The sequence below is a fragment of the Neurospora tetrasperma genome (assembly GCF_000213175.1).
Source record: "Neurospora tetrasperma FGSC 2508 unplaced genomic scaffold NEUTE1scaffold_2, whole genome shotgun sequence".
NCBI lineage: Eukaryota > Fungi > Ascomycota > Sordariomycetes > Sordariales > Sordariaceae > Neurospora > Neurospora tetrasperma.
This window is the reverse complement of record NW_009799100.1, coordinates 5,219,786-5,240,978: the sequence shown is the minus strand read 5'-3', so window position 1 is coordinate 5,240,978 and position 21,193 is coordinate 5,219,786. Positions and strand designations below refer to the sequence as shown.

At 37.9% G+C, this 21,193-nt stretch overlaps 4 protein-coding genes across 4 annotated transcripts in view; 2 read left to right on the top strand and 2 right to left on the bottom strand.

Moving 5' to 3' along the window:
• Positions 1 to 536, top strand: part of NEUTE1DRAFT_61710 (uncharacterized protein) — a gene marked incomplete at both ends in the record, with an annotated part of 2,750 nt that extends 2,214 nt beyond the window's left edge. Inside the window, one exon of the mRNA XM_009851793.1 lies at positions 117 to 536. Coding sequence (XP_009850095.1) covers positions 117 to 415 — 299 coding nt within the window. The remainder of the gene's footprint in view (positions 1 to 116) is intronic.
• A 257-nt stretch (positions 537 to 793) lies between these two features.
• NEUTE1DRAFT_129143 (uncharacterized protein) lies at positions 794 to 2,376 on the bottom strand (the record flags this gene model as incomplete). The annotated part of the gene is made up of 3 exons (XM_009851792.1): positions 794 to 2,071; positions 2,120 to 2,226; positions 2,286 to 2,376. 3 exons carry the CDS (start codon positions 2,374 to 2,376, stop codon positions 794 to 796), a joined length of 1,476 nt encoding a protein of 491 aa, XP_009850094.1.
• Positions 2,377 to 2,762: 386 nt separating this feature from the next.
• NEUTE1DRAFT_80387 (uncharacterized protein) lies at positions 2,763 to 3,986 on the bottom strand (the record flags this gene model as incomplete). The annotated part of the gene is made up of 2 exons (XM_009851791.1): positions 2,763 to 3,549; positions 3,646 to 3,986. 2 exons carry the CDS (start codon positions 3,875 to 3,877, stop codon positions 2,912 to 2,914), a joined length of 870 nt encoding a protein of 289 aa, XP_009850093.1.
• Positions 3,987 to 4,164: 178 nt separating this feature from the next.
• Positions 4,165 to 8,056, top strand: NEUTE1DRAFT_129141 (uncharacterized protein; the record flags this gene model as incomplete). Its single annotated transcript, XM_009851790.1, has 3 exons — positions 4,165 to 4,352; positions 4,488 to 4,711; positions 4,823 to 8,056. 3 exons carry the CDS (start codon positions 4,165 to 4,167, stop codon positions 7,792 to 7,794), a joined length of 3,384 nt encoding a protein of 1,127 aa, XP_009850092.1.
• Positions 8,057 to 21,193: the final 13,137 nt, after the last annotated feature.

The following is a 21,193-nucleotide window of genomic DNA, read 5'->3' as shown; positions in this document are numbered from 1 at the left end:
ACCCCCCCCCCCCCCCCCCCCTTCCTTCTCCCCTTCCCTTCCCACCTCCCCCCTCTTCACCACCTCCTCACCACCTCTCCTCCCTCTCTTTTTCCACCATACCCCAACTAACTGAGAAGAAAAAAAAGACACCCGCGAACCAGGTGAACTCCACCAAACAGGCCGCATCCCCACAGCCATCAACATCCCCATCACCACCTCCCCGGACTCCTTTTTCATTTCCGAAGACGAATTCGAAGACCGCTTTGGTTTTCCCCGCCCCTCTAAAGACAGTGAAGTCGTTTTTTACTGCAAGGCTGGCGTGCGCAGTAGAGGGGCTGCGGGGCTGGCGAGAGAGGCCGGGTGGGAGAAGGTGGGTGAGTACCCTGGGAGTTGGCTGGATTGGGCGGCGAGGGGGGGCAAGGTTGAGCGTTAGGGGTGATGAGGATGAGGTTTGATTGAAGGGAGGAGGAAGGGGGAAGGAAAATGAGGGAGGAAGAAGGGGGAGGAAGGGGTTATTTCCTTGAACCTGGCTTGCGTAGAGCAAGAAAAAAAAAATTACAAAAAAAATAAAAGGAAAAGACGATGTGGACTGAATGTGTATGGGTCTTGGTCTTGGTTAGGCCAAGTGATTATTGGACCTGGGACCTGGTACTTGGGTATGGAGTCCATGTTTGATAATCCAGCTGAACGAAAATTCCTCACATTGAAAGAAAGCAACTATGGTCGAGCAGGTTACTTTTTCCTAACAGACAAAAACAAAAGGGGTATATTCATTATCATCCATACTGTCCCATGCCGTTGTGCTCCCAAACTAAAAAGTCTCATCCATCAAATCCGGATTCATCTTCACCACGCTCGGACTAAACTCCGACTCCCCTTCCGGCATCTCCCCCGCCGTCAACAGTAAATTCTCCACAATCTTCTTACTCGCCTCCCTCGCCGGCGTCTGCAACAGCTTCGACGGCGGCAACGCAAACTGGATCGTCTTGGGCGGACTCATGCCCCCAAAGGGGTCCTGCTCACTGTCGCTCTCCCAATCGATTTCCTCCAGATACCTCTTCTTGGCTTCCACCGTCCCCTTGGGGATGGGCGTCTTGCCGGCGTTTGTGTGGGCGTTGGCGTTTGCGCTAAAGACATCTTTGGTCTTGCGTCCAGCCAACGGTGTCTGGACGCTTACGCCTGGCGTTCGGGGCGCGGAGCGGGCAGCGTAGGCGGCGGCGGCAGCGCGGGTGTTACCTCGGTAGGCGGATCGGATGGGGGACATGAATGCCGCGGAGCGTAGTTGGGGGACTTCCATCTCGGGAGAGGACATGAAGGAGTCTTGCCATAGTGGTTTTTCTTCTCTGGCTTTGCCTTTGCCCTTGGGGTCTAGGAGCGGTGGTTTCTTCTCGGTGACTTTCCATTTGATTGGGGATACGCCGCTCGCCTGGTGGCCTTTGTGTGGCGTTGCTCCGACGCGGTAATTCCTGTCTGGCATGCGGTGGAGGATGGGGTCCTTGTTGGCTGTTCCGCCGCGCTGTTGTTGTTGCTCGCCAAAGGGAGTGTTTTGGGCTCGGTGGGGGGTCATGGACATGTCGGGTAGACGGGCTGTGTGTTGTTGGAAGATGAGCTCGCTGTCGTCGTCTTCCATGGTGTCGCCGCCGGAACCGGAACCGAAGCCGGGTGTTTTGTTCGCCTCGGCGGCGGCCTTGAGCTCGCGGCGCCTGAGTTGCTCGTATGGAGAGTCGAGATTGGCGAACTGTGGTCGTGAAGGTATCGATTTGGTCGCTGGTGGACGGGGAGTGCTCCCGCTGAGGTCATCGCCAGTATCGGTCAAGACGGAATCGTTTGTTGTGCGCTGCCGGCCCTGGTTTTGGCCTTGGGCATTGAATGTAGCCGACGATTCATCATCGATGGTGATGTCGTGACTGCGACCGGCGCTCTGGGGATGGGGTGTTCCGGCTGGTGTGGTTTGATCGTGCGCGGATGTTGATTCTTCGTTGCTGTTCAAGACTGTGGTTTCGTTACTATTGGCAAGCTCTTCGTATCCCGAAAGCGAAACATTGGCCGATGCCTCGAAGAATTGTTTCCAGAACTGAGAAGCCAATGGCTGTTAGTTTGATGCTCAGGTGAGACGCTGTAGAGATGTCCGTCCCACCTTGGTTGATTCCCAGACTGATTTGGAATGCTCGCCGTATTGCTCGACTAGTGGTAAGATATTCGTGGTGACAATGCGATGCGCTCTGCTAAAGTTGGAATCAATCTCTATGACAGAAGGTCAGCAATGGGCTTGTTTGTCGACTTGTGATGCTTGGTGATCGGACCTTGCAGCGTCAAAGTAATGGATTGCTCGAGCTTTTCCAGCTCCTCCGTAAGAGTTAGCGGCCTCGTATTAGATGTTCCGGGGACTGACATGATCTCGGAGTGCAATCAGCTAGGTAGTCAGTCCTGTTGTTGTTTGGTTTTGATTGTGGAGAGCCGGAAGAAGTGTGTAAATTGTAGATAGCAGTGGGCTTGGTGTGTAAGTTCCGGCGCGTCATGGGCCGTAGAGTCGCGTTGCGGGGCATTGATTGCCGGCCGTGGTGGGGCCGCTATCACAGAGGTCCGGGGATCTGCTGTGCAGTACAAGTATAAATACCACTGACTGTCTAATGGATTCACAAAGTATGCATAGCTTGTATTTTTGATTCTCATTTTTAACTCAACCATTGACAAATTGCCTGTCTTTCCTCGGGTATCTAATCATGCTGGTCATGTAATCAATAAGCCATAGCCATCCATCCTGTAGCATTTTTTTTTTGCTCTTGTGGTTCCATCCCGAAAACACCAGTACGCCCCAAATGCAGTGAGAAAGACAACATCCTCTCCGTTCTAGAATGCCGACCAACCAGCTAACTCTGACCGGCACATGTCGACCTAGGAAAAAGTACCCCTGTGTGCGAGGCGCCTTTTAGCGGCGACTAGGTCTTGAACGACCACGGGCAACGGGTTTGGCCTTGGGAGCAGGACGGGCTCTTGTTCCCCTTGCTGTCTTTGCTGTGGACGCCTCGGCCTCCTCTTCGTCTGATGCTTCTTCCTCATCGCCTGATTCCTCTTCCTCGTCTGATGCTTCCTCCTCGCTTTCATCCTCATCCGGGGACTCCTCCTTGGTCTTGCGAGCCTTGCTGGCCGCCCGCTTTGCACTCCGCGCTCCTCTGGCCGACTTCCGCACCGGACTAGGGGCAGAAGTCTCGTTATCCGTGTCCTCCACAGTACTACTGCGAGTCTTGGTACCAGCTTCGGTGCGCTTGCGCTTCTTTCTTTCGTCACTTGGCTCGTTCGGGTCCCATTCCGCTGGGCTGCTAGGCGGGTTGCCCGGAGGAGCGAGCGCCGCTTGCAGCATCAAATCGCCGTAGTCGTCGCGAGGTAGCGAGAAGTCTTTGTAGCGCCGGGGCTTACCCCATTCTTCGGGAGGGTCAAGGCTGTTTTCTCGTTCGTCGATCGCATCCAGGTCGTAAAACGTCCTAAGTTTGGCCCAAATTCCGGGTATACGCGTGTGAGGATTCTTGAACGGGTCGAAGCCGTGGTTGCGGAGATGCTCGCTAATGGCTATAATTCGGAAATGCTTATGCATACCTAAAGGAGAGTTTGGCATTAGCTGGGTATGTTGGAAATATACTGTGACCCTCGGGATATGTGACGTACCCGCGGGTTTCCATCGAATCACACCCTTGAACAGTGAGGCGACCTGATCATCTGTCCAAGGATCATTCGGGTCGAACTTGGGTTTCGGAGGTTGGGCAACGGGCGCTACAGGTACGGGTGTTGTTCCAGCGGCTGGGGTGTCAATGTCCATGGCATCGTCATCTCGAGGTGTGGCCGTTGACGGCGTGGCGGCGGCCGTGCTGCTGCGGCCGCCCTTTTTCTTTGGAGGCATCGTCGCAGGGTGGTAGAACTCCGGAATTTGAGCAGTGAATCTCTGGATAAGCGGCCGAGTCTGAGGAGCGATATAAAAATATGCTATGCTCTGCCCAAAATTGCCGGGTCTTGGATGTTGTGGTGGTTGATGTTTGGTAGAAAGTTGAGAAGTCGAAGCTCAGAAGCTCACTTACCTAGTGTAGTACCATAGGTCAATGGTTATCCAAGTTACGGCAGGCAGCTTGGAAGGATGAAAGGTACTTGCTCGACAAGTACAAAAGCGCCTTGTGCCTGCAGCCCCGAGACATGACCTGGAGGTCAATAGAACCTGGTGTTGCTGCAGGGGTTAGCGTAGAAACATGCCATCTCAATGTTTACTTCAGCGGGGTTATGCCTGGAATTGGTCCAGTCTCGTCCCGTCAACTCGATGCCGCTTGCTTGCTGGACACGCGATCGGCAGCGCGACACGACAGACGGGACGACAAGGGACGATGGTGGGATACGTCGACTCTCAAGAAAGAAAGACACATTGAGGAGACCCTGAAAGTACAGGTGAAGAGAATCTGGCTGTCAATTCTGTGACTGAACTGCTGAAGAACTGGAACTAGCTACCTCTGGTGGTTCTTCAGGTCACTTTGTCACTCCCCGGCTCAACAGGCTGGCTGCCTGCGCACATCAACAAGGTTCTCACTCATTGACTGTTTTGGTCAATTGAAACATCAACAACAATCTCTTTACTTATTAACCTCCAATGCTGCCAGTATCGCCCACAACAAGCACCAGGCAAAATGGCTGAGGAAAGGGACACTTCTGCGGACCTCTTCGCAATTCCCAATTTCTGGCGGTCATCGAGGTTCTTGGACCAAGACAAAGCCGCAAACCCTCTCTTTTCACCCAACTTGGAAATCTCAGGCATGTTAATGCGACTGACTGTATGCAGACAAAGATGCTAACTCTAATCCAGGCTCTTCTTTCCAATTCCTTCCATTCGGAGACCAAGACAAGCCTCTGAATTCTCTCAAACGCCCGCTTCAAGACGAAGGCCAGACCAGCTTCTTCAGACTACCTCCCGTTTTGCGAGACGCTGCTCTCAGCAATGAACCACAACTCTCCGACGATATCTTCTCCGACGGTATTGCCAGCGCTGAACAGGGCAAGAAAGGCGAATCCCCAGCTGATCTAGATGACGACGAGGAGGACTACTGGCTCACATTGGAAGACGTCGAACCCAAGACACCCGAGTACAAATCCTGGGAGGCATTCAATCCGACAGCCCACCATGGTCCATCTGATGTTGTCTTCATCAGCGAGGCTGGGCCTGTTGCTTTCGACGCCCTCATAACCGATATCCCGGACGATGGCACAGACCCTGTTCCCGATATCCTCGACAATGCCTTGTACTACGCCTGTCTGTTAGGGCTGGCACAGGGGAGAAGCTCTGTCCTCTTCTCATGGGATTCGGAAAAGGGCTCATTTGTGAAGACGGCACCTCACCTTAGGATCTCGGGTGTCTCTGTTCAGTCGATACAAGGCATGGATCAGTTTTGCCTTGATTGTGGAAACGCCGTCAAGGCCCTTTTGTCATTTTCTGAGTCGGCTTATTTCGAATCACCCACGCCAACAAGCGTCGCCCTAGCAAAAGTGGTAGATCAACTGGTCTTGGCTGTCCAGACCGAGGTTGCTGCCCGCAGCAAGGCTGTCCGGTCCATACTTCAGCTACAATCCGTTGTCAAGCCGGCGCACGCCATTCTGACGTATTTCCACGCGCTCAGTAAGAAGCTGGCTGAAGAAAAATCGGAAGAAGGAATGCTCTCATGCCTCTTCCGGGAAGCTCAGGCCGCCGAGTACCAAGGTGGCCTACTACCCGACGTCATCTGCGAAGTGCTACGCCTTGCCTCAAAGCCATGGATCGAGTTCGTCGAGGAGTGGATTGGTCTAAAGAACGAAGAAGGCGCCCCAATCTCCAAGACGGGTTCAGGGAAGTCCTTTGTCAAAGTGGCCGACAAGATGTGGATAGACGATCATGGCTTCGAGCTCGAGGAACCCGAGTTCTTCCTAGACGAGGACAGGATGCCTTCATTTGTGCCTCAAGACATGGCCCGCTCCATCTTCGACACTGGACGAAATCTGCGCTTCCTCAAAGAGCACCATCCAGACCACTTCCTCTCAAAACGGAATGTCGTTGCGCTTACCCAACCACCCAAACTCGAGTGGCAATTCTCCTGGGATGCCATCACAATGCTGGAAACGAGAGTCAACGAGTACAAAGCTGCCGTGACTCGCTTGGTGCAAAACGCAGCATCAGGAGATCAGTTCCCGACACGTTCATCTACTACACATGAACCCAACGAGTACAGGCTCACCTACTTCGGAAGGAGTGAGGAAGAAGTCGCCGCTGCTGTACTCGCCTCAATCAACCAGCTAGCTCAACCTCTCCACAACAGCGAGTCCGACGATGAGCTCACCACCATGCTTCACAACCGCTTGTATTCAATCGCGGACCACAACAAAGAGGAGGGCTTCAACCCACACTGGTCACTTGTCCCCTTGCTCTCTTTCGGTTCACTCGTCGACACCCAGTCCAAGCTTGTCAACGACGAATGCATGAAACTTCTCCTTGGCCCTCACAAGCTTCGAGTGCATACCAATCTCATGAGACAGTACTTCCTCCTAGGCAACGGCATGCTCTGCAGTCGGCTTTCTCACGCCCTCTTCGATCCCGACCTCGAGTCCGCCGAGCGCAAAGCTGGTGTTGCGTTCAGCGGCGGTGTCATGGGTCTTCGACTAGGCGGCCGAGACACCTGGCCACCAGCCAGCTCCGAACTCCGTCTGGCACTCATGGGCGTTCTCTCCGATTGCTACGAGCCGCCCGCCAGTGAGAAAGGCGGTGACGGACAAGAGGAAGCGGCAGGAATGGGTAAATCAATGCTTTCCCGCACCTACAGCTCTGATCTACCCGGTAATCTAAGCTTCGCCGTGCGCGATCTTACCCCGGAGGAGATCAACAAGTGCATGGACCCTGACGGGCTGGAAGCCCTGGACTTTCTACGACTGTCGTACAAGGCTCCGTCCGGACTGCAAAATATCATGACCCCCGTTATTCTTCTCAAGTACGACCGCATCAACAAGCATCTACTTCGTATTCTACGTATGTTGTACGTAGTCAACCACCTCTCTCGCGACGTCCAGCTGCTTGCTCGCCGCACCCGCCTCAGCAACGCCGCCATCCGCTTCTGCGCGGAGGCGAACCACTTCGTTTCCAAGATGGCGAACCACTTCTTTGACTTGGGCATCACTACCATCTGGAACCAATTCGAGGAGTGGCTGGACTCGATAGAAGCAGAGTTCCTTGGCACGGGATCCGGGACCCAAGACGACGACAGCACCAGCGTCGGACACTCTGAAGATGGCACCTCTCGCTCCTCATCATCCAAGAACAACAAGAACAACAGAAAATCCTGCTCCCCCGACCTAGTCCGCGACAAACAATCCCACTGCCTCGACGAAATCATGTCCGCTCTCTTCTTACGAAAGCGACAGACACCCGTTCTTCAGCTTCTGGAAGAAATCTTTACTGTTATCTTGCGCTTCGCCAGACTCATGAGATCCCTCAACAACAACAACAACAACAACAACAAGAAACCACCACCCTTCAATAGGAAAGGAAAAAGCAAAGACGAAGGGTACGCCAACAACAACGACACACCAGAAAGTTTGTACGCCATGTTCAGAAAAAAAATCGAGGTTTTCTTGACGGTGTATAAAGGGTTGGGAGAGAAGGCGGCTGCTAGTAAGAATAAGGGAGGATATGGATATGGATATGGACAAGAGAATGGGATGGGGAAGGTGGGGGAGAGTCTGGCGGAGATGATTCCTTTGGCGTTGGATATGATGGGGTACTATGAGGGGGGAGGGAGGACGAGGTATCAGGGGTAGGTGAGGCGAGGGTTGGTGTAGGTGTGAGATTATGGTGATAACAGGTGAGGAATTGTTGGGACTATAGGGTCGGAGGGTTATAAAAGGTAATGGGTGTAGGATGGGACAAGGTGTTGAGGTGTTTGTTGAATTGTGTCGAGGTATATGGGGAATTATGAATACTATTGCTGAAAGGCATAGCGGCATGGTATGGCATGGATGGCATAGTTATATGTTTTATACATCCAGGATAGCAGCAGGACTGATACCCATTTGTTTAACGATATCTTTGTATGCCTCAGGTTTTTGATACTGGTTGGCGACTTGGATAGAAGATTTTGGAGCTGAAGAATGGGAGGCATTCGTATGACGATTCATGAGCTCTTCACGTTTGTTTGTTACGATGTTGCAAACTCCATGGGTTTGCGATACTTGGTACCACTTATTAATATAGGTTATACCGTGGTTATCTCCGAAGTTTTCCACTTCTCAACTACAGCCATACTTACCCTGACTCACATTGCTTTCTTTCAAATGTTATGTTACTACCAGCACTTCACCACGGCAGCGAGACACCCGTTTGCTAATACTACTATACTGCATCGAAATCAGTAGCAATCATAAAAACCCATGTCTCACGAATAATTCACACTTCCTGCTTCATGTTCCCGATAACTGCGATGAGGATGTTACAACACTATAGCCACTCCCGCTTTCTTCATGGCAGGCGTAGACTTACATGAGCGCTGTATCGAAGGGTGCCGTCCCCCTTTTCCGGCTTGCTTTGCTTCCCTGATTTACACTTGACTCGGCTTTAGAGGCTTACAATGTTTTGTTAACTCGTCAACATGAGGATGTGATTTTCTTCCTGCGTTCTTTTCTTCCCATGTTCTTTTCTTCCCATGTTCTTTTCTTCCTACGTTCTTTCCTTCCTATGTGAAATTCACGGCAGAGTTTTCTAACGACCATGTCCTTCCAAAGTGCTCCTTCATGCAACCACCTAGGTACTTCTAGGTAGTGTACTTGATTAAATCTCACCTCGCGATTGCTTACAGTATCTCACTGACAGTCAATTCTACTTGGTCGTAAACCTCTTTCCTCACTACCGCTTCCATCTTGCTTTCCACTTTTGGTTTCATCTCGATATGTTGATGTTCTCAAAGTCAAGACCACGGTCCGTTGATCCCTGAGCAGATGTAGATGTGGAATCTTTGTCAAAAGGTACTCGGGTAGTCGACAAGATCCCACAATGCTTACCTCCTACCGCGGGAGTATCAAATCTGGTTTCTTTGAGTTGAGTTCCTTCTTTGCCACTCCCCTTCCTTTTTCTTTTTCCTTTTTTTTATTTCCTACCAACCCATCGATTGTTCACAAAATCTTTCATGATCTCGATGTTTAACCGCAACGAACTTCAAGTTCATGTTTACTGTACACTGATGATACCTCTTTTTACGTCTTACACCAGTACCTATCTTTCCTCACCTCCACCACTTCCACCACTTCTTCCTAATCCAGACATCCGAGCGATGAATCAGGGCAACTTGTGATGAAGTGTCGTTACCCAGCGGGGCCATTGCTCCGGAATAAAATCCTACTTGCCCTTTTCGTTCTATACTTGCATACTTTCAAGGCTGGATAGACAACATTGCTTTTTTTTTCTCCCTCTTCGCTTACTATACAGTATACTATGTAGGTAGTACTTGTCACTTGGCACATACATGTCAATACATGTCAATACACATGTCCAATGTCACTTTACCCAATCTGTGCGGAACAATCTCCGCGGACACTGTCCACCTAGTTATAGGTTGGTATCATCACCATCATCATCATCATCTCCGGACACCTTCCGGTAGGTAGGTAGGTAGGTAGGTAGCGCTAACATGACAAAATAACCACTTTGGGGTTGTCCTCTGGACAGTCATTCATTGCTCTTTCTAGCTTCACGCAGTCCCTTCAAATTCATACCTAGGTAGATACTTAGTTCTGTCAAGTCGTTATTTGGAGACTTCCCATACAGCAATCTACATCAATGTGTAGTACTCTTTTCGATCCTACCTCTAGATCTACATCAACAAAAACATGAGCTGAGCTGAACTAACACCAAGTCTCGCTTACAGACACCTAGGTTGCTTACCTACTACATACACCAACCATTTTGAACCATCTATCTTGATCAACAACTACCTGGCACAGTATCTTAATCTTGCTAGGTAGGTCATCAAGAAGTCAAGCTAGGCACGAATGTATGTAGTGTAGTGTAGTGTCTAGTGTCTAGTGTAGTGTATACCCCTTAGAAGGCAGACGCAGAAGAAGACGACGACGAAGAATCAAAGACCCCCTTTTTTTTAATCCGTCCGTCCCCTGCTGATCACTTCCACCTACCTACACACCTCGCTACTTACCTAGCTAGCTAGCTACGTAGCCACCATCACTGAATCGGCGGGAAAACCTCTTGGTAATATCTCTTCTTCTTCCTCGCCGCCCTTTCCTTTTCTTGACTGCTTTCCTTCCTTCTTTCATTTTTTTCTTTCTTTCTGTCTGCCATGACATCACACACATCACGAGAGCCAGTTACATAGGTCAGTTCAACGAAGAGAATTCTGGTAGCGAGGCTAGTAGGTAGATAGACATCCACCAGTTACTGTGTCAGGTAAAGCATGGTCGGGGAAGCAGTGGGATGGTAGTGTAGTGTAGTTCTAGCGTCTTGGGGGGAAGGGGGATGTATGTCTCAAATGTAGTCTAGAGGTATGTCTCAAATGTAGTGTGTATGTCCCTGGCAGCAGCAAGCAGTGACTGGAAGATACCTATTCTTTCTTTATTTTCTCTCTAGCCGCCATATGCATACTTAGGTAGGTTCCTCTAGTGTAGTGTAGGTAGCAAAGAAGCCAAGTCAAGCCAAGCCAACCTCTTTCCAAGATAGGTCTCTCTTACTCGACCGGAAGTAGGTACCCGGCTGTATGTGTGTTTCTTTTTTCTGTTTCTCTTTTTACCTGTAGGTAGACAAGTGTGTAAGTGCCTATGATAGAAGAAGGCTGTAGGTTTTTTTTGCCTTTCTTTTCTTTTTTTGTTGAGTCCTGCCATACTATAGGTAGGTAGGTAGGTAGCTTACTGAGGTCGTACATACATACTCACCGTAGGATACGATACAGTAGAGTAATAGTGTAGTATACACCAAATCGTAATTCGTGCCACGCAATTGGCAGGCGCAGTTCAGAGAGGAGTCAATTCACAGAGAGAAAGAGAGAGAGAGAAAGAGAGAGTCGCAGTCACCTCAACTCAGGTCAGGCACCACCACCACCCTCCCCACCCCACCTAGGTGTGCATACCTACATAGTAGGGTTGTAGTGTAGTGTAGTGTAGTGTAGTGTACTAGGTATGTACGATTCATCACTTCTCAGTCTACCTACCTGCCTACCTACCTACCTACCTACATACTATGTACCCATGCTTATGCTTAAGGTACGTATGTACGGTATGCTATGCTATGCTATGCTATGCTATGCAAATCAACGGAGCTTTTCTCCTCTGTCTGTAATTTGACCAGAAGGTTAAAGGCATACATACAAGTTTAGAAATAGAAATAGGAAAGATATAGGGAAAAAAAGCAAAGAGCCAATTTCCTTGTACCACGTCAACAAGGCTTACAAGTTCGTAGGTTCACGGCAACAACAAGTGATGGGTGAGAGTGGCATGGCATGGCATGGCATAGCATAGCAGAGACCAGACATTGACTAACGATTGCTCAGCTACTTAGCAATCCATACCGAACAAGGTAATCTTTTTGCTGACGGCGTCCTGTCTCTCCTGTCTCACCTTTGTCCGCATCACTTTTTTTCTCTCTTTTACCAGTTAGGCTTGGTGAACTTGGGTTCACAATTGAACTCCCTTGCCGTTGGCCCAAGAAAGGCCCAAGGCGAGATTTAGTTCTGACGATATGTATGCACGCTGTATGGTACACTATTGCCGTTGCCGGTCCCGTTGCCGTACACAGAAAAAAATAGAGAAGTTAGACAGACAGACGAACAGACAGACAGGCAAACCAAAGTCGATCGTTCATTCGACCGGAAATAAAACTAACTGTCTGGCGGCTTTTCTTCTCCCCCACCTCCCTCGCCCTCGGTGACCAAAATGGTCAAATGTCGATCAAGGGGTTGAAACAATTAGGTGAGATATACTAGGTACACCTAACTGACCTGGCATGCATAGAGCTGTGTACGGTAGCCTTTCAGCTTTTCCAAGTCATGTCGTCTTGAAACGCGCCAACCAAATCAGAGGACATGAGTCCATGGGTTAATACATAGTAAAGAAGAGCGAGCAGCTACCGCATGTACTCATCCATAGCAGATATCCTCAAACAGGTATAGCGGGCCACCATACCCGATTTGGGCCGTAAGCGGGTGCTAGCCAACTAGTTTACCCCTAACACCCCCCTTATCAACCCCACCAGCCGATTATAGATTACCTATGCCAGCCAAGCTCCCTATGCTAATAATCTTACAAAATCCTGCCCAACCACCCCACATCCCTCCTCTTCCTCAAACTACCACCTTTTTCAATTCTAACTCATATCCTCAAATTACTAAAATTACTGAAATTAATTAAATAATATTATAATTATCAATCGTGATATAGTCTTTTATTAAAGAAGCAACTCTTAAGTCTAACAGTATATTAAGCTTACTGCTATTAAAACCCCTAGTATTAAAAAGCTGACCGATTTTAAGGTGAATTTTATTTCAGATTATTACTAGTTACTACATCTAACTATATCTTATTATATCGTTCCCCTCCCTACCCCCCCAACTTCCTAAACTCTATCTATACTAGAAATTTTAGTTATTAATTTTTATAATCTATCTACTTTATTTGTATTAATTTTATTATTATTATTATTATTATTATTAAACTCCAAACTAAAATCCGGTTATTACTACAATAGCGTTACTAAGTAATAAAGATAAGGCTTAAAAGTTAAACCTTTCTATTATTATTACTAGGTATAGTTATATTAACTCCCCCGCTAAGTTAAATACTATTATATTTATACCTGCCAATTTCAATTTAAGGTTCTAGACTATTTTTTCTTTTATTTCATTTCTATACTAATTGAAGAGTACTGTTATAAGAAGACTAAACCCTATGGCCGTATTTTGGGTCTAAATACCGGCTCCCTAATTAATAGTAGTATTGCTAGTCCGCTATTAGGATTCTACTAGCCGTCTTTTAAGACCGCTTTAGATTTCTTTAATGTACCCTGCTTAATAATTAGGTATTGGTAGCAGCGGCGAAACTCTATTATTTATAGTATAGAGTTTCCCTTCCAACTTAAGTTTCTAAAGTTGGAGTAAAGATTATTTGACAATTTCTTAGTAAAATGAAAAGTTAATAATTTTATATATATTGGTTAGTTTAGAGTTAAATTCCTAAAAAATATTCTATTAATTAATAGGATAACTCTATATAGAGTTTACGTTTTTAATTAGTTAGTTTGGGGGGTTTATACAGCGTTATAATATTATAATCTGACAAATTATACGCTAATCTTCAAAGTTATTAGAAGACTACCTTCGTTTTACTACTAGCTTCTTAAAATTTATTAGAAAGAATACGGCTATACTTATAAAGTTAAATATTAATTATTACGTAAAGATGTGCTTTATAAGTAATAATAATAGAGAATAATAGAGTGAGTAATTAGTTGCTAGATAGAATAATAATACGTAACAATTAACGACAATCTTATTAAAGAAAGTTAAAGATAAGAATTGTCGCGAACCTCAACTTGGGACCTCGCACACGATTTTACTAAGTATAAGCAAGATAGACGTTAGGTTGGTATTATATTAATTAATAATCTGTTAACCTTAATAGAGGTTAATAGAATGAATATTCTTATATAATAGACTATACGCTCTAATAAATAGTTACTATAATAAAATAGAATATTTAAGTATCTACCTAAAAGACTCTATAATATCTCCTCTTTAATAAAAGGAGAAGAGTATTTACTATTTATATAATATTATTAAATTTAATTCTATATATAAAAGATTTCATTATTTATTAGAGCTTTTATTTACTAATTTATATCTAATTTAATCATTAAATGCGTAAAGTATGTAACTCTTCAAATAAAATACCTAATTCAATAATTCAGTAATAATCTTTTAGTAATTATAATTATACTACGCTGAATATTTATTAAACTCCTTATTATCTATCTCCCTATTCTTATTTATATAATATATATTTTAATAAGAATGTTTGCGTCCTAGTAGAAAATTCTCCTACTTCTAGGTATCCGGGAGGTAACTATAGTGAAGGGAGTAAGTAATAGGTAAAGAACCGAAGTAAGAACTTAAATAGGCTATTATAGAGTGGAATTTATTAGATAAATTAGTTAAACTGAGTATATATAGTAGTAAAAGATTATTAGAATGAACGCTATAAGGAGTAGTAATACTAGGGATAGTGTTGAGTATATGGTTCCTATTGGTAGATAAGGTTGGAGGAAAACGTTTAATATGAAGTTTTTATATTTTCTTAAATTTAGTACGGAGAATTGTTAATTCTATTTATATTTTTTATATAGCTTAATTTTAATATTTATTTAATATTCTTAGTACTATAAAGTATATACTATAAGTATATTTTAGTATATTTTTAATTTTTCTGTAAAAAATAAAGTCAATAGATATAACGGGTTTCTTATTAATCTTAGTAATATAATTAACTATTTTTTCAATTATTAGAAGTTTATTTAAAATTAATTTAACCGGCGTTATTTAGATATAATAGAGGTAGTTTAGTTTTCTTAATAGATTATTAATTTTTTAGGGAGGCTAGTATTGTAGTTAGAATATTAAATAGTTAGTAAGGTCTTTTTTAAAGGGATATAGTTAGTAAAGTTAATATTTCTCTAGCTCCTCTTATTAAAAGCTAAATTAAAAGTAGTTTTAGTATTATAAATAAATTTATTCTATGAAAAAGAATAAAAATTAGTAAATTAACGTTTATATTCTTATTTACTTTCTATATATATTGTAATAATTTTCTTAGTCTTAGTACGTAATTTTTTATTAATTTCAATATTAAAATTAGTATAATCCTAATTATAATTAGCGAAGGTACTAGCGAAAGTCAGATATATTTATTCTTTATTACTATTCTTGCTAATAATAGCCAAATACGATTATATAACTTAGGTTGGAGCTTTATATACCTTTTTCGGAGTTGCTTTAGTAATTAGAGTCTTAGTATAAATTAAAATAGGAGTAGCCCTGAGTAGCAGTTATAAAACTTTATAAATTTCATTAATTAATTAGACAATTTTTTAATTTTCTTAAATATTAGTAAAATTAATATTACTATTTCTAATAATATAACCGTTAGGATATATATTGTAGTAGAAAGTCCATAGACGGTCGTAAAGGTATTAATTAATCGTAATTAGTTCTTTTATATATTTTCTTTTAAAAGTTATATTTCTATATTTAATAATAATAGTAAGCATTAAATTAAATATTTCTCTAATATACAACCCCTAGATTTTAGTATTATGAAATTTTATAATAGTATTAAAGTCCTACTCCTATTAAGTTCTATTACTATTATTAGGAATTAAATCCTTCGGGAGTATAGTTGATGAAAGTACGGACGTAAAGTAAACAAAATTACTAGCAATAGCGTATGAAATTGCTGAATTTATATTAATTAATTCGCCTGTACGTTCAATAGTATTATAAAGTATAAAATATAATTTATTTTCGTATTATATAAAGAGGTAGTTAATAATTATAATTAGTATTAGACGTTTTTTATTATCTGCCTTTTTAGTATTATAAAGGAGAATGTTTTAAGTAAATTAGTAGGACTTAGAAGGAAGACGGTCAAATAGATTATAAATACTATAATCTTAATTGAGATTATTATTTAAATTAATAGTATATTTATAGCGAATGTAATTAAAGAATTGTCTAAATTAAACTATATTTATCTATTTAATAAAATTAGTTATAAAATTTGGAGATACAATATATATATTATTATTTTCTAAATTAATAACTTTACTAATAACCCTGTTAATTGTATAATAATTAAAATACTTTACTATATTAGCTAATATATTAGATTAGGGATTATACTTTAGAAATTATAGAGCGAGCTGCCAGTCTAAAGTAAGACTATATAAATTACTATTATAATTAAAGTTATTAATCTAATTATTAAAAATTGTTATTATATTATTAATAGACAGCGGAGATTCTATATTAATACTAGTTATATTATTATATTAAAAGTATAATTTGATAAAAGTAGGATAAAGAAGGTAATAAATAATAATTAGTTTAATAAAATTGTTATATAAAGGAAGCTATAGTAGAATTAAATAGTATAGGAATAGGGTAGAATATAATAAAGTTATTAAAGTAAAAAGGAGAGTTTGAAAGTAGTTAAATACTTTTAATTCTTTTAAAAGTTGTATATATACGTACTAAAACTCTTCCTTTACTAATATTTATCTACCGGGGCTATTTGCTATATATAACTATAAGTCCTAATACCTTTGTATAATTATACGTATTTACTTAATTAGAATAGAAAAATATTAACTAAAATTATGAATAATATATAGTATATTATTTTATTTATTATAAGTAATAGGCTTACCTTCGCTTAGGCGTACTTCTAAATAAAGTTTTAAAAATTTTAATAGAAAGTACGAAAAATATAATTACTTATAGAAATATGTAATAAAGAAATAATAGAAAATTTAAAATAAAAGGAAATATTTTTAAACTTTTATAATTTCTAGTAACTTCCCCCTTTTTCAATAAAAAAGTCGTTACCTCCTTTATTAATTCCAACGCTACATCTAATAAAATATACTTTTAACGTACTAAATTACCTTTTTATAATTACTTTAGAATAGTAATTCTAATTAATATTCTATGTTGAATTCTTCCACTATCTCCTTCGAATTTTTTATAAATTTATTATATAATTCTTATATATTATTTATATTTCAATATTTGATTTATTTAATTAAATATTATATATTTAACGGACCTTAACTTTTAGTAATAAGATTTTCAACTTCCTATTTCTTCTACCTATTTATTTTAATTAGCAACGGTAATAATACTTTATAATTAAATAGATTCGGCCTTTATACTAATTCATGAAAATATACTACGGATGTAATAGAATAAATACGTTAAGTATTAAGTAAGTTAAATTTATAAACTAATGGACTAATCTTTTCAAAAATATAATAGGGACCTATTCGCTCTATTAATTATTTCTTCTTCGGGCTTTTAAATAAATAATAACCTTTCCTAAATCGTAAGTAAACTTTATTACCTACCTTAAAAATTACTAGGGAATACCTAGAATTATATTACTCTTTAGTAACTATCTTAGCCTAATTAATAAATTCTACAACTTTAAATTAATATTTTTAATAGATAAGAATTAAGGATTTCGTAATAGTAGCTTCCTAATTATCTGGTACAAATAGATTAAAAGCAGTTTATAATTTAAAATTATATATTAATTTATTTAACAATAGCCTAATTGTAAATTAAATAATATTATTTAAATTATATTATAACATTACTAATATTAATATTTATAGAATAATATCTATTATATATTATATTTGAGTAATTATTCTAATAGTTTAGTTAGTTCTCTCTAATTATTTGTTAATTTGTACGTAGTATACTATTGAAAATAGTAGATTAATAACTAATACTTCGAAAATATTTCCCTAAGTTATTAATATAAATTTAGGATCCTAATTACTAATAATTACTACTAATAAACCCTAATTATAGAATTATAAAGTCTAAAGTAATACCTTAGCCTATTTTTATATACTATAGGTAAAATAACCGGCTATTAATAGTACCTTATTATTAATAGTATATATTATATTAAATTCTAAGAAACCTTCTACAACCTATATTATACCGGCTACTTTAATTACTAGTATATTGGTAATAAAATTTATAATTATTATATAGAATAGCTTTGGGAACGTCCGGATTAATAATAATTTTCTAAAGGTTAGTTACTAGTTCTATTAATTTTAATAATAAACTTCGTAATATTTAATATATTTGTATACTATTTAAATCTTTTTTCTTTGTAGGAGTACAATAAACTATTTATTATCTAGTTAATCCTAAAGTAGTACTTTTTATTACATACCAACTCTAGTATTTTCTATATATAAATTTAAGAAATATATAACCGCTATACATTTGAATAATTAATATAGTAAGGTAGCTTATCTTTAAATAGATAGGAGCCTACTAGTAAACTTAGGCACTTTTCAAATTATTATATATAAATATACTTTAGAGTATTAACCTTATTAATTAAATGGAGAACTTTAGTATATTTAAAGTTCTTAGAGTAAACTTCAATTGATTATTAATGAAATTCCGGAATAATAATTAATAATACTTAATATATATTTAAAATAACTTCTATATATATAGGAGAAAAAGTATTAAAATCGTTCTAATAGCTAATATTTTCTGAATATATAAAATTAAACTAAATATTAGCTAATTTATTTAATATATTGTTCTTGTTAATTTATTCAGTAATTAGTAATTTTAATTAAGACATTTAGGATAATATTTAATAGCTTAAAAATATAAAATAAATTTAAATTAAATTAAAATACTAAATTAATTATATTTATAAGCTTTAAGTTAGTTTTAGCTAAACTTATTATACGTAGCGAGGTATATTTAATAATTCTAATAGTAGAAGCGTAGTTAATAATAATATTAACCTGATATTCGTGAGATTGAATTACTTTTCGAAATTTTTATAGAACCTAATTAATAGCTATAATCTTTACTTCTATAGAATTATATTTCTTTTTAATAAGGAATATTAATTTTAATAAGAAATATATTAATTTAATTATAGTTAATAGAATTTTACTTATTTTAAGGCTAGATTTCCCATTCTCCAGGTATTTTGATTTAATTATAGTTAATAGGATTTTACTTATTTTAGGGATAGATTTTCCATTCTATAAGTATTTTAATTAAAAAATATAAATTCTATAAACCAAACTGTTTGTATTTATTTTAATAAATAACGCCTCGCTCTTTATATAGTAGAAAAAGTAAACTTAATTATATAAATTGTCCTATATAATATGGAAAGTTTTATATTTCTTAAGGGTTAATTCGAATTTAACCTTCGACGTATATATTTATCTCACTTATTTTATCGAACTTATTTATAAATTATTTAATTTATATACTTATTATAACAATTCTATCTTCCTTCAGTTTAATAATTCTTCCTTAATAGTAAACTATAATATCCTTTAGTATAATTAACTAATTATATTAAAATAAATCTTAAGATTATTAAATATATTAGAAAAGGTTAGTTTCTAGAAGGCTTTAATACAATCTTTTATACGTTTTTAGTTTTCTTTATTAATAATATTACTTAATAATTATATGGAAAAATACCCTACAAAAGATTTATTTATACTAATATAAATAGAATATTTATTGAAAAGATTTATAAAAATAGCTAAATATATTAAATATTTCTTTTAAATATTATTAAAATTAATAATATTATTAATATAAGTACGTACAAATAAATAATATTTAAAGAATAGTCTATCTATAAATCTTTATATAAAAGCCGGAGAGTTTTAAAAGCCTATTAATATAATATTAGACTATTTAAAACTTTAAGGATTAATAACTATTATATAGTTATAATACTTAATAAAAATAAGTAATTAATAGAAGAATCCGGCCGTATCGAGGATTAAAAAGAATTTTTTACTAACTATTACGTTAATAATATTTTTTTAGTTAGGTAAGGGATATATATCTAGTATAATAATATTATTAAATAAGTAAAGATTGATTACTATATATTCTTTATTAATTCTATTAATTTTTTTCTGAATAATAAATATTAAGTAAATAATAGAAGTTAGTTAAAATATAAATGATATTTTATTTTAAATATATATTTTATTATATTCTCTATTAATAAGTTTAAAATTCTTAGTATTTCGAAAGTATAGTCTAACAATTCTTTACTAATTTTACTATCTTTTAATTAAATTAATACGTATTTTATCTTCTTCTTTTATTAGTACAATCCCTCTATCTTTAAAAACGTTAACGTACTTATTTAAGAAACTCTTAATTTACTCTTTAAAATTAAAACTAATATTATAAATATTGATATTTATTTTAGAAAGGATAGTTTTAACATTGATAAATTTAATAATTCCGTAGGAAGGTACTTTAAAGACATTTTTTCTAATAGCTGCTTCCCTTTTCGTTCTCTACAATTCTATTAATAAATATAATATATTATTCTTAAGTAAATTTAATTTGGATTTCAGGGACGGAGAAAATTAAGTCTAATATATTAATTAATATAATTATTTTACTAACTTTAAGCAATAGCCGTATAATTATACTTACTTATATTCTTCTAAGTATAGATACTAATTCTTTGGATTAATTAAGGTATAATAGAACCTTACTAGTTTTATTATTTATTATAGCATTTAGTAATTAAAGGTATTATATATATAAATTATAAATAGAATATTTATTTAAATTATATTCATTATTAAATTGGGTACTATATTTTACTAGAATAACTCCTAATTAACTTCCTAATAATAGAGAGTTAAATTTAGCGAAAACTTTAATAATTAAAACGTCCTCCCCTCTTTCTTTTTTTATAGAAAAGATTTTGCCTTAGACTTTTATACTAAAAACCGATTTAAAGGGGTATAGTACGGTGTTAAAATCTAATTTCGTACTATAATAGTAAAGCAAGTTTATTCCTAATAATATATTCGGGTCTAGTTTATTAGTAATTAAAGTAGATATTTAAAAGTACCTATTAACTTTAATACTATTAACTTTTTCTTCTATATAAAAATTAAATTTAGTAATTATATTAATAATAGTTTTTAAATTAATACTTTTTATATTACTAGGTAGTATTACTATATATTTTATATTTAGTAAAAATTATTTAATAAACGCTTTAATTACTACTATTAATAGATATTCCGAATTAAGATATATAATAATAATAGGTATATTAAAGCTATATTTAATATTGATTTATAAGTATAATATAATTTTTCGTAAATTTATTTCCCTATTCCTAAGAGTAATATCCGGAATTATCTTAATAGTTTATGCTTTAGTGAAAATAAGTAATATATATTAGTTTTTATACTAAACTTCTTATAAATTAGATTTCTGTCCATTTATTAACATTAGTAAATTTATTTGGACGGCTACTTTCCTTAATATTCTAACCCGGCTAAACGGCTTTTAATAATCTTTAATAAAGGTTATTCGATTATTAAACGAAGGATTGTACG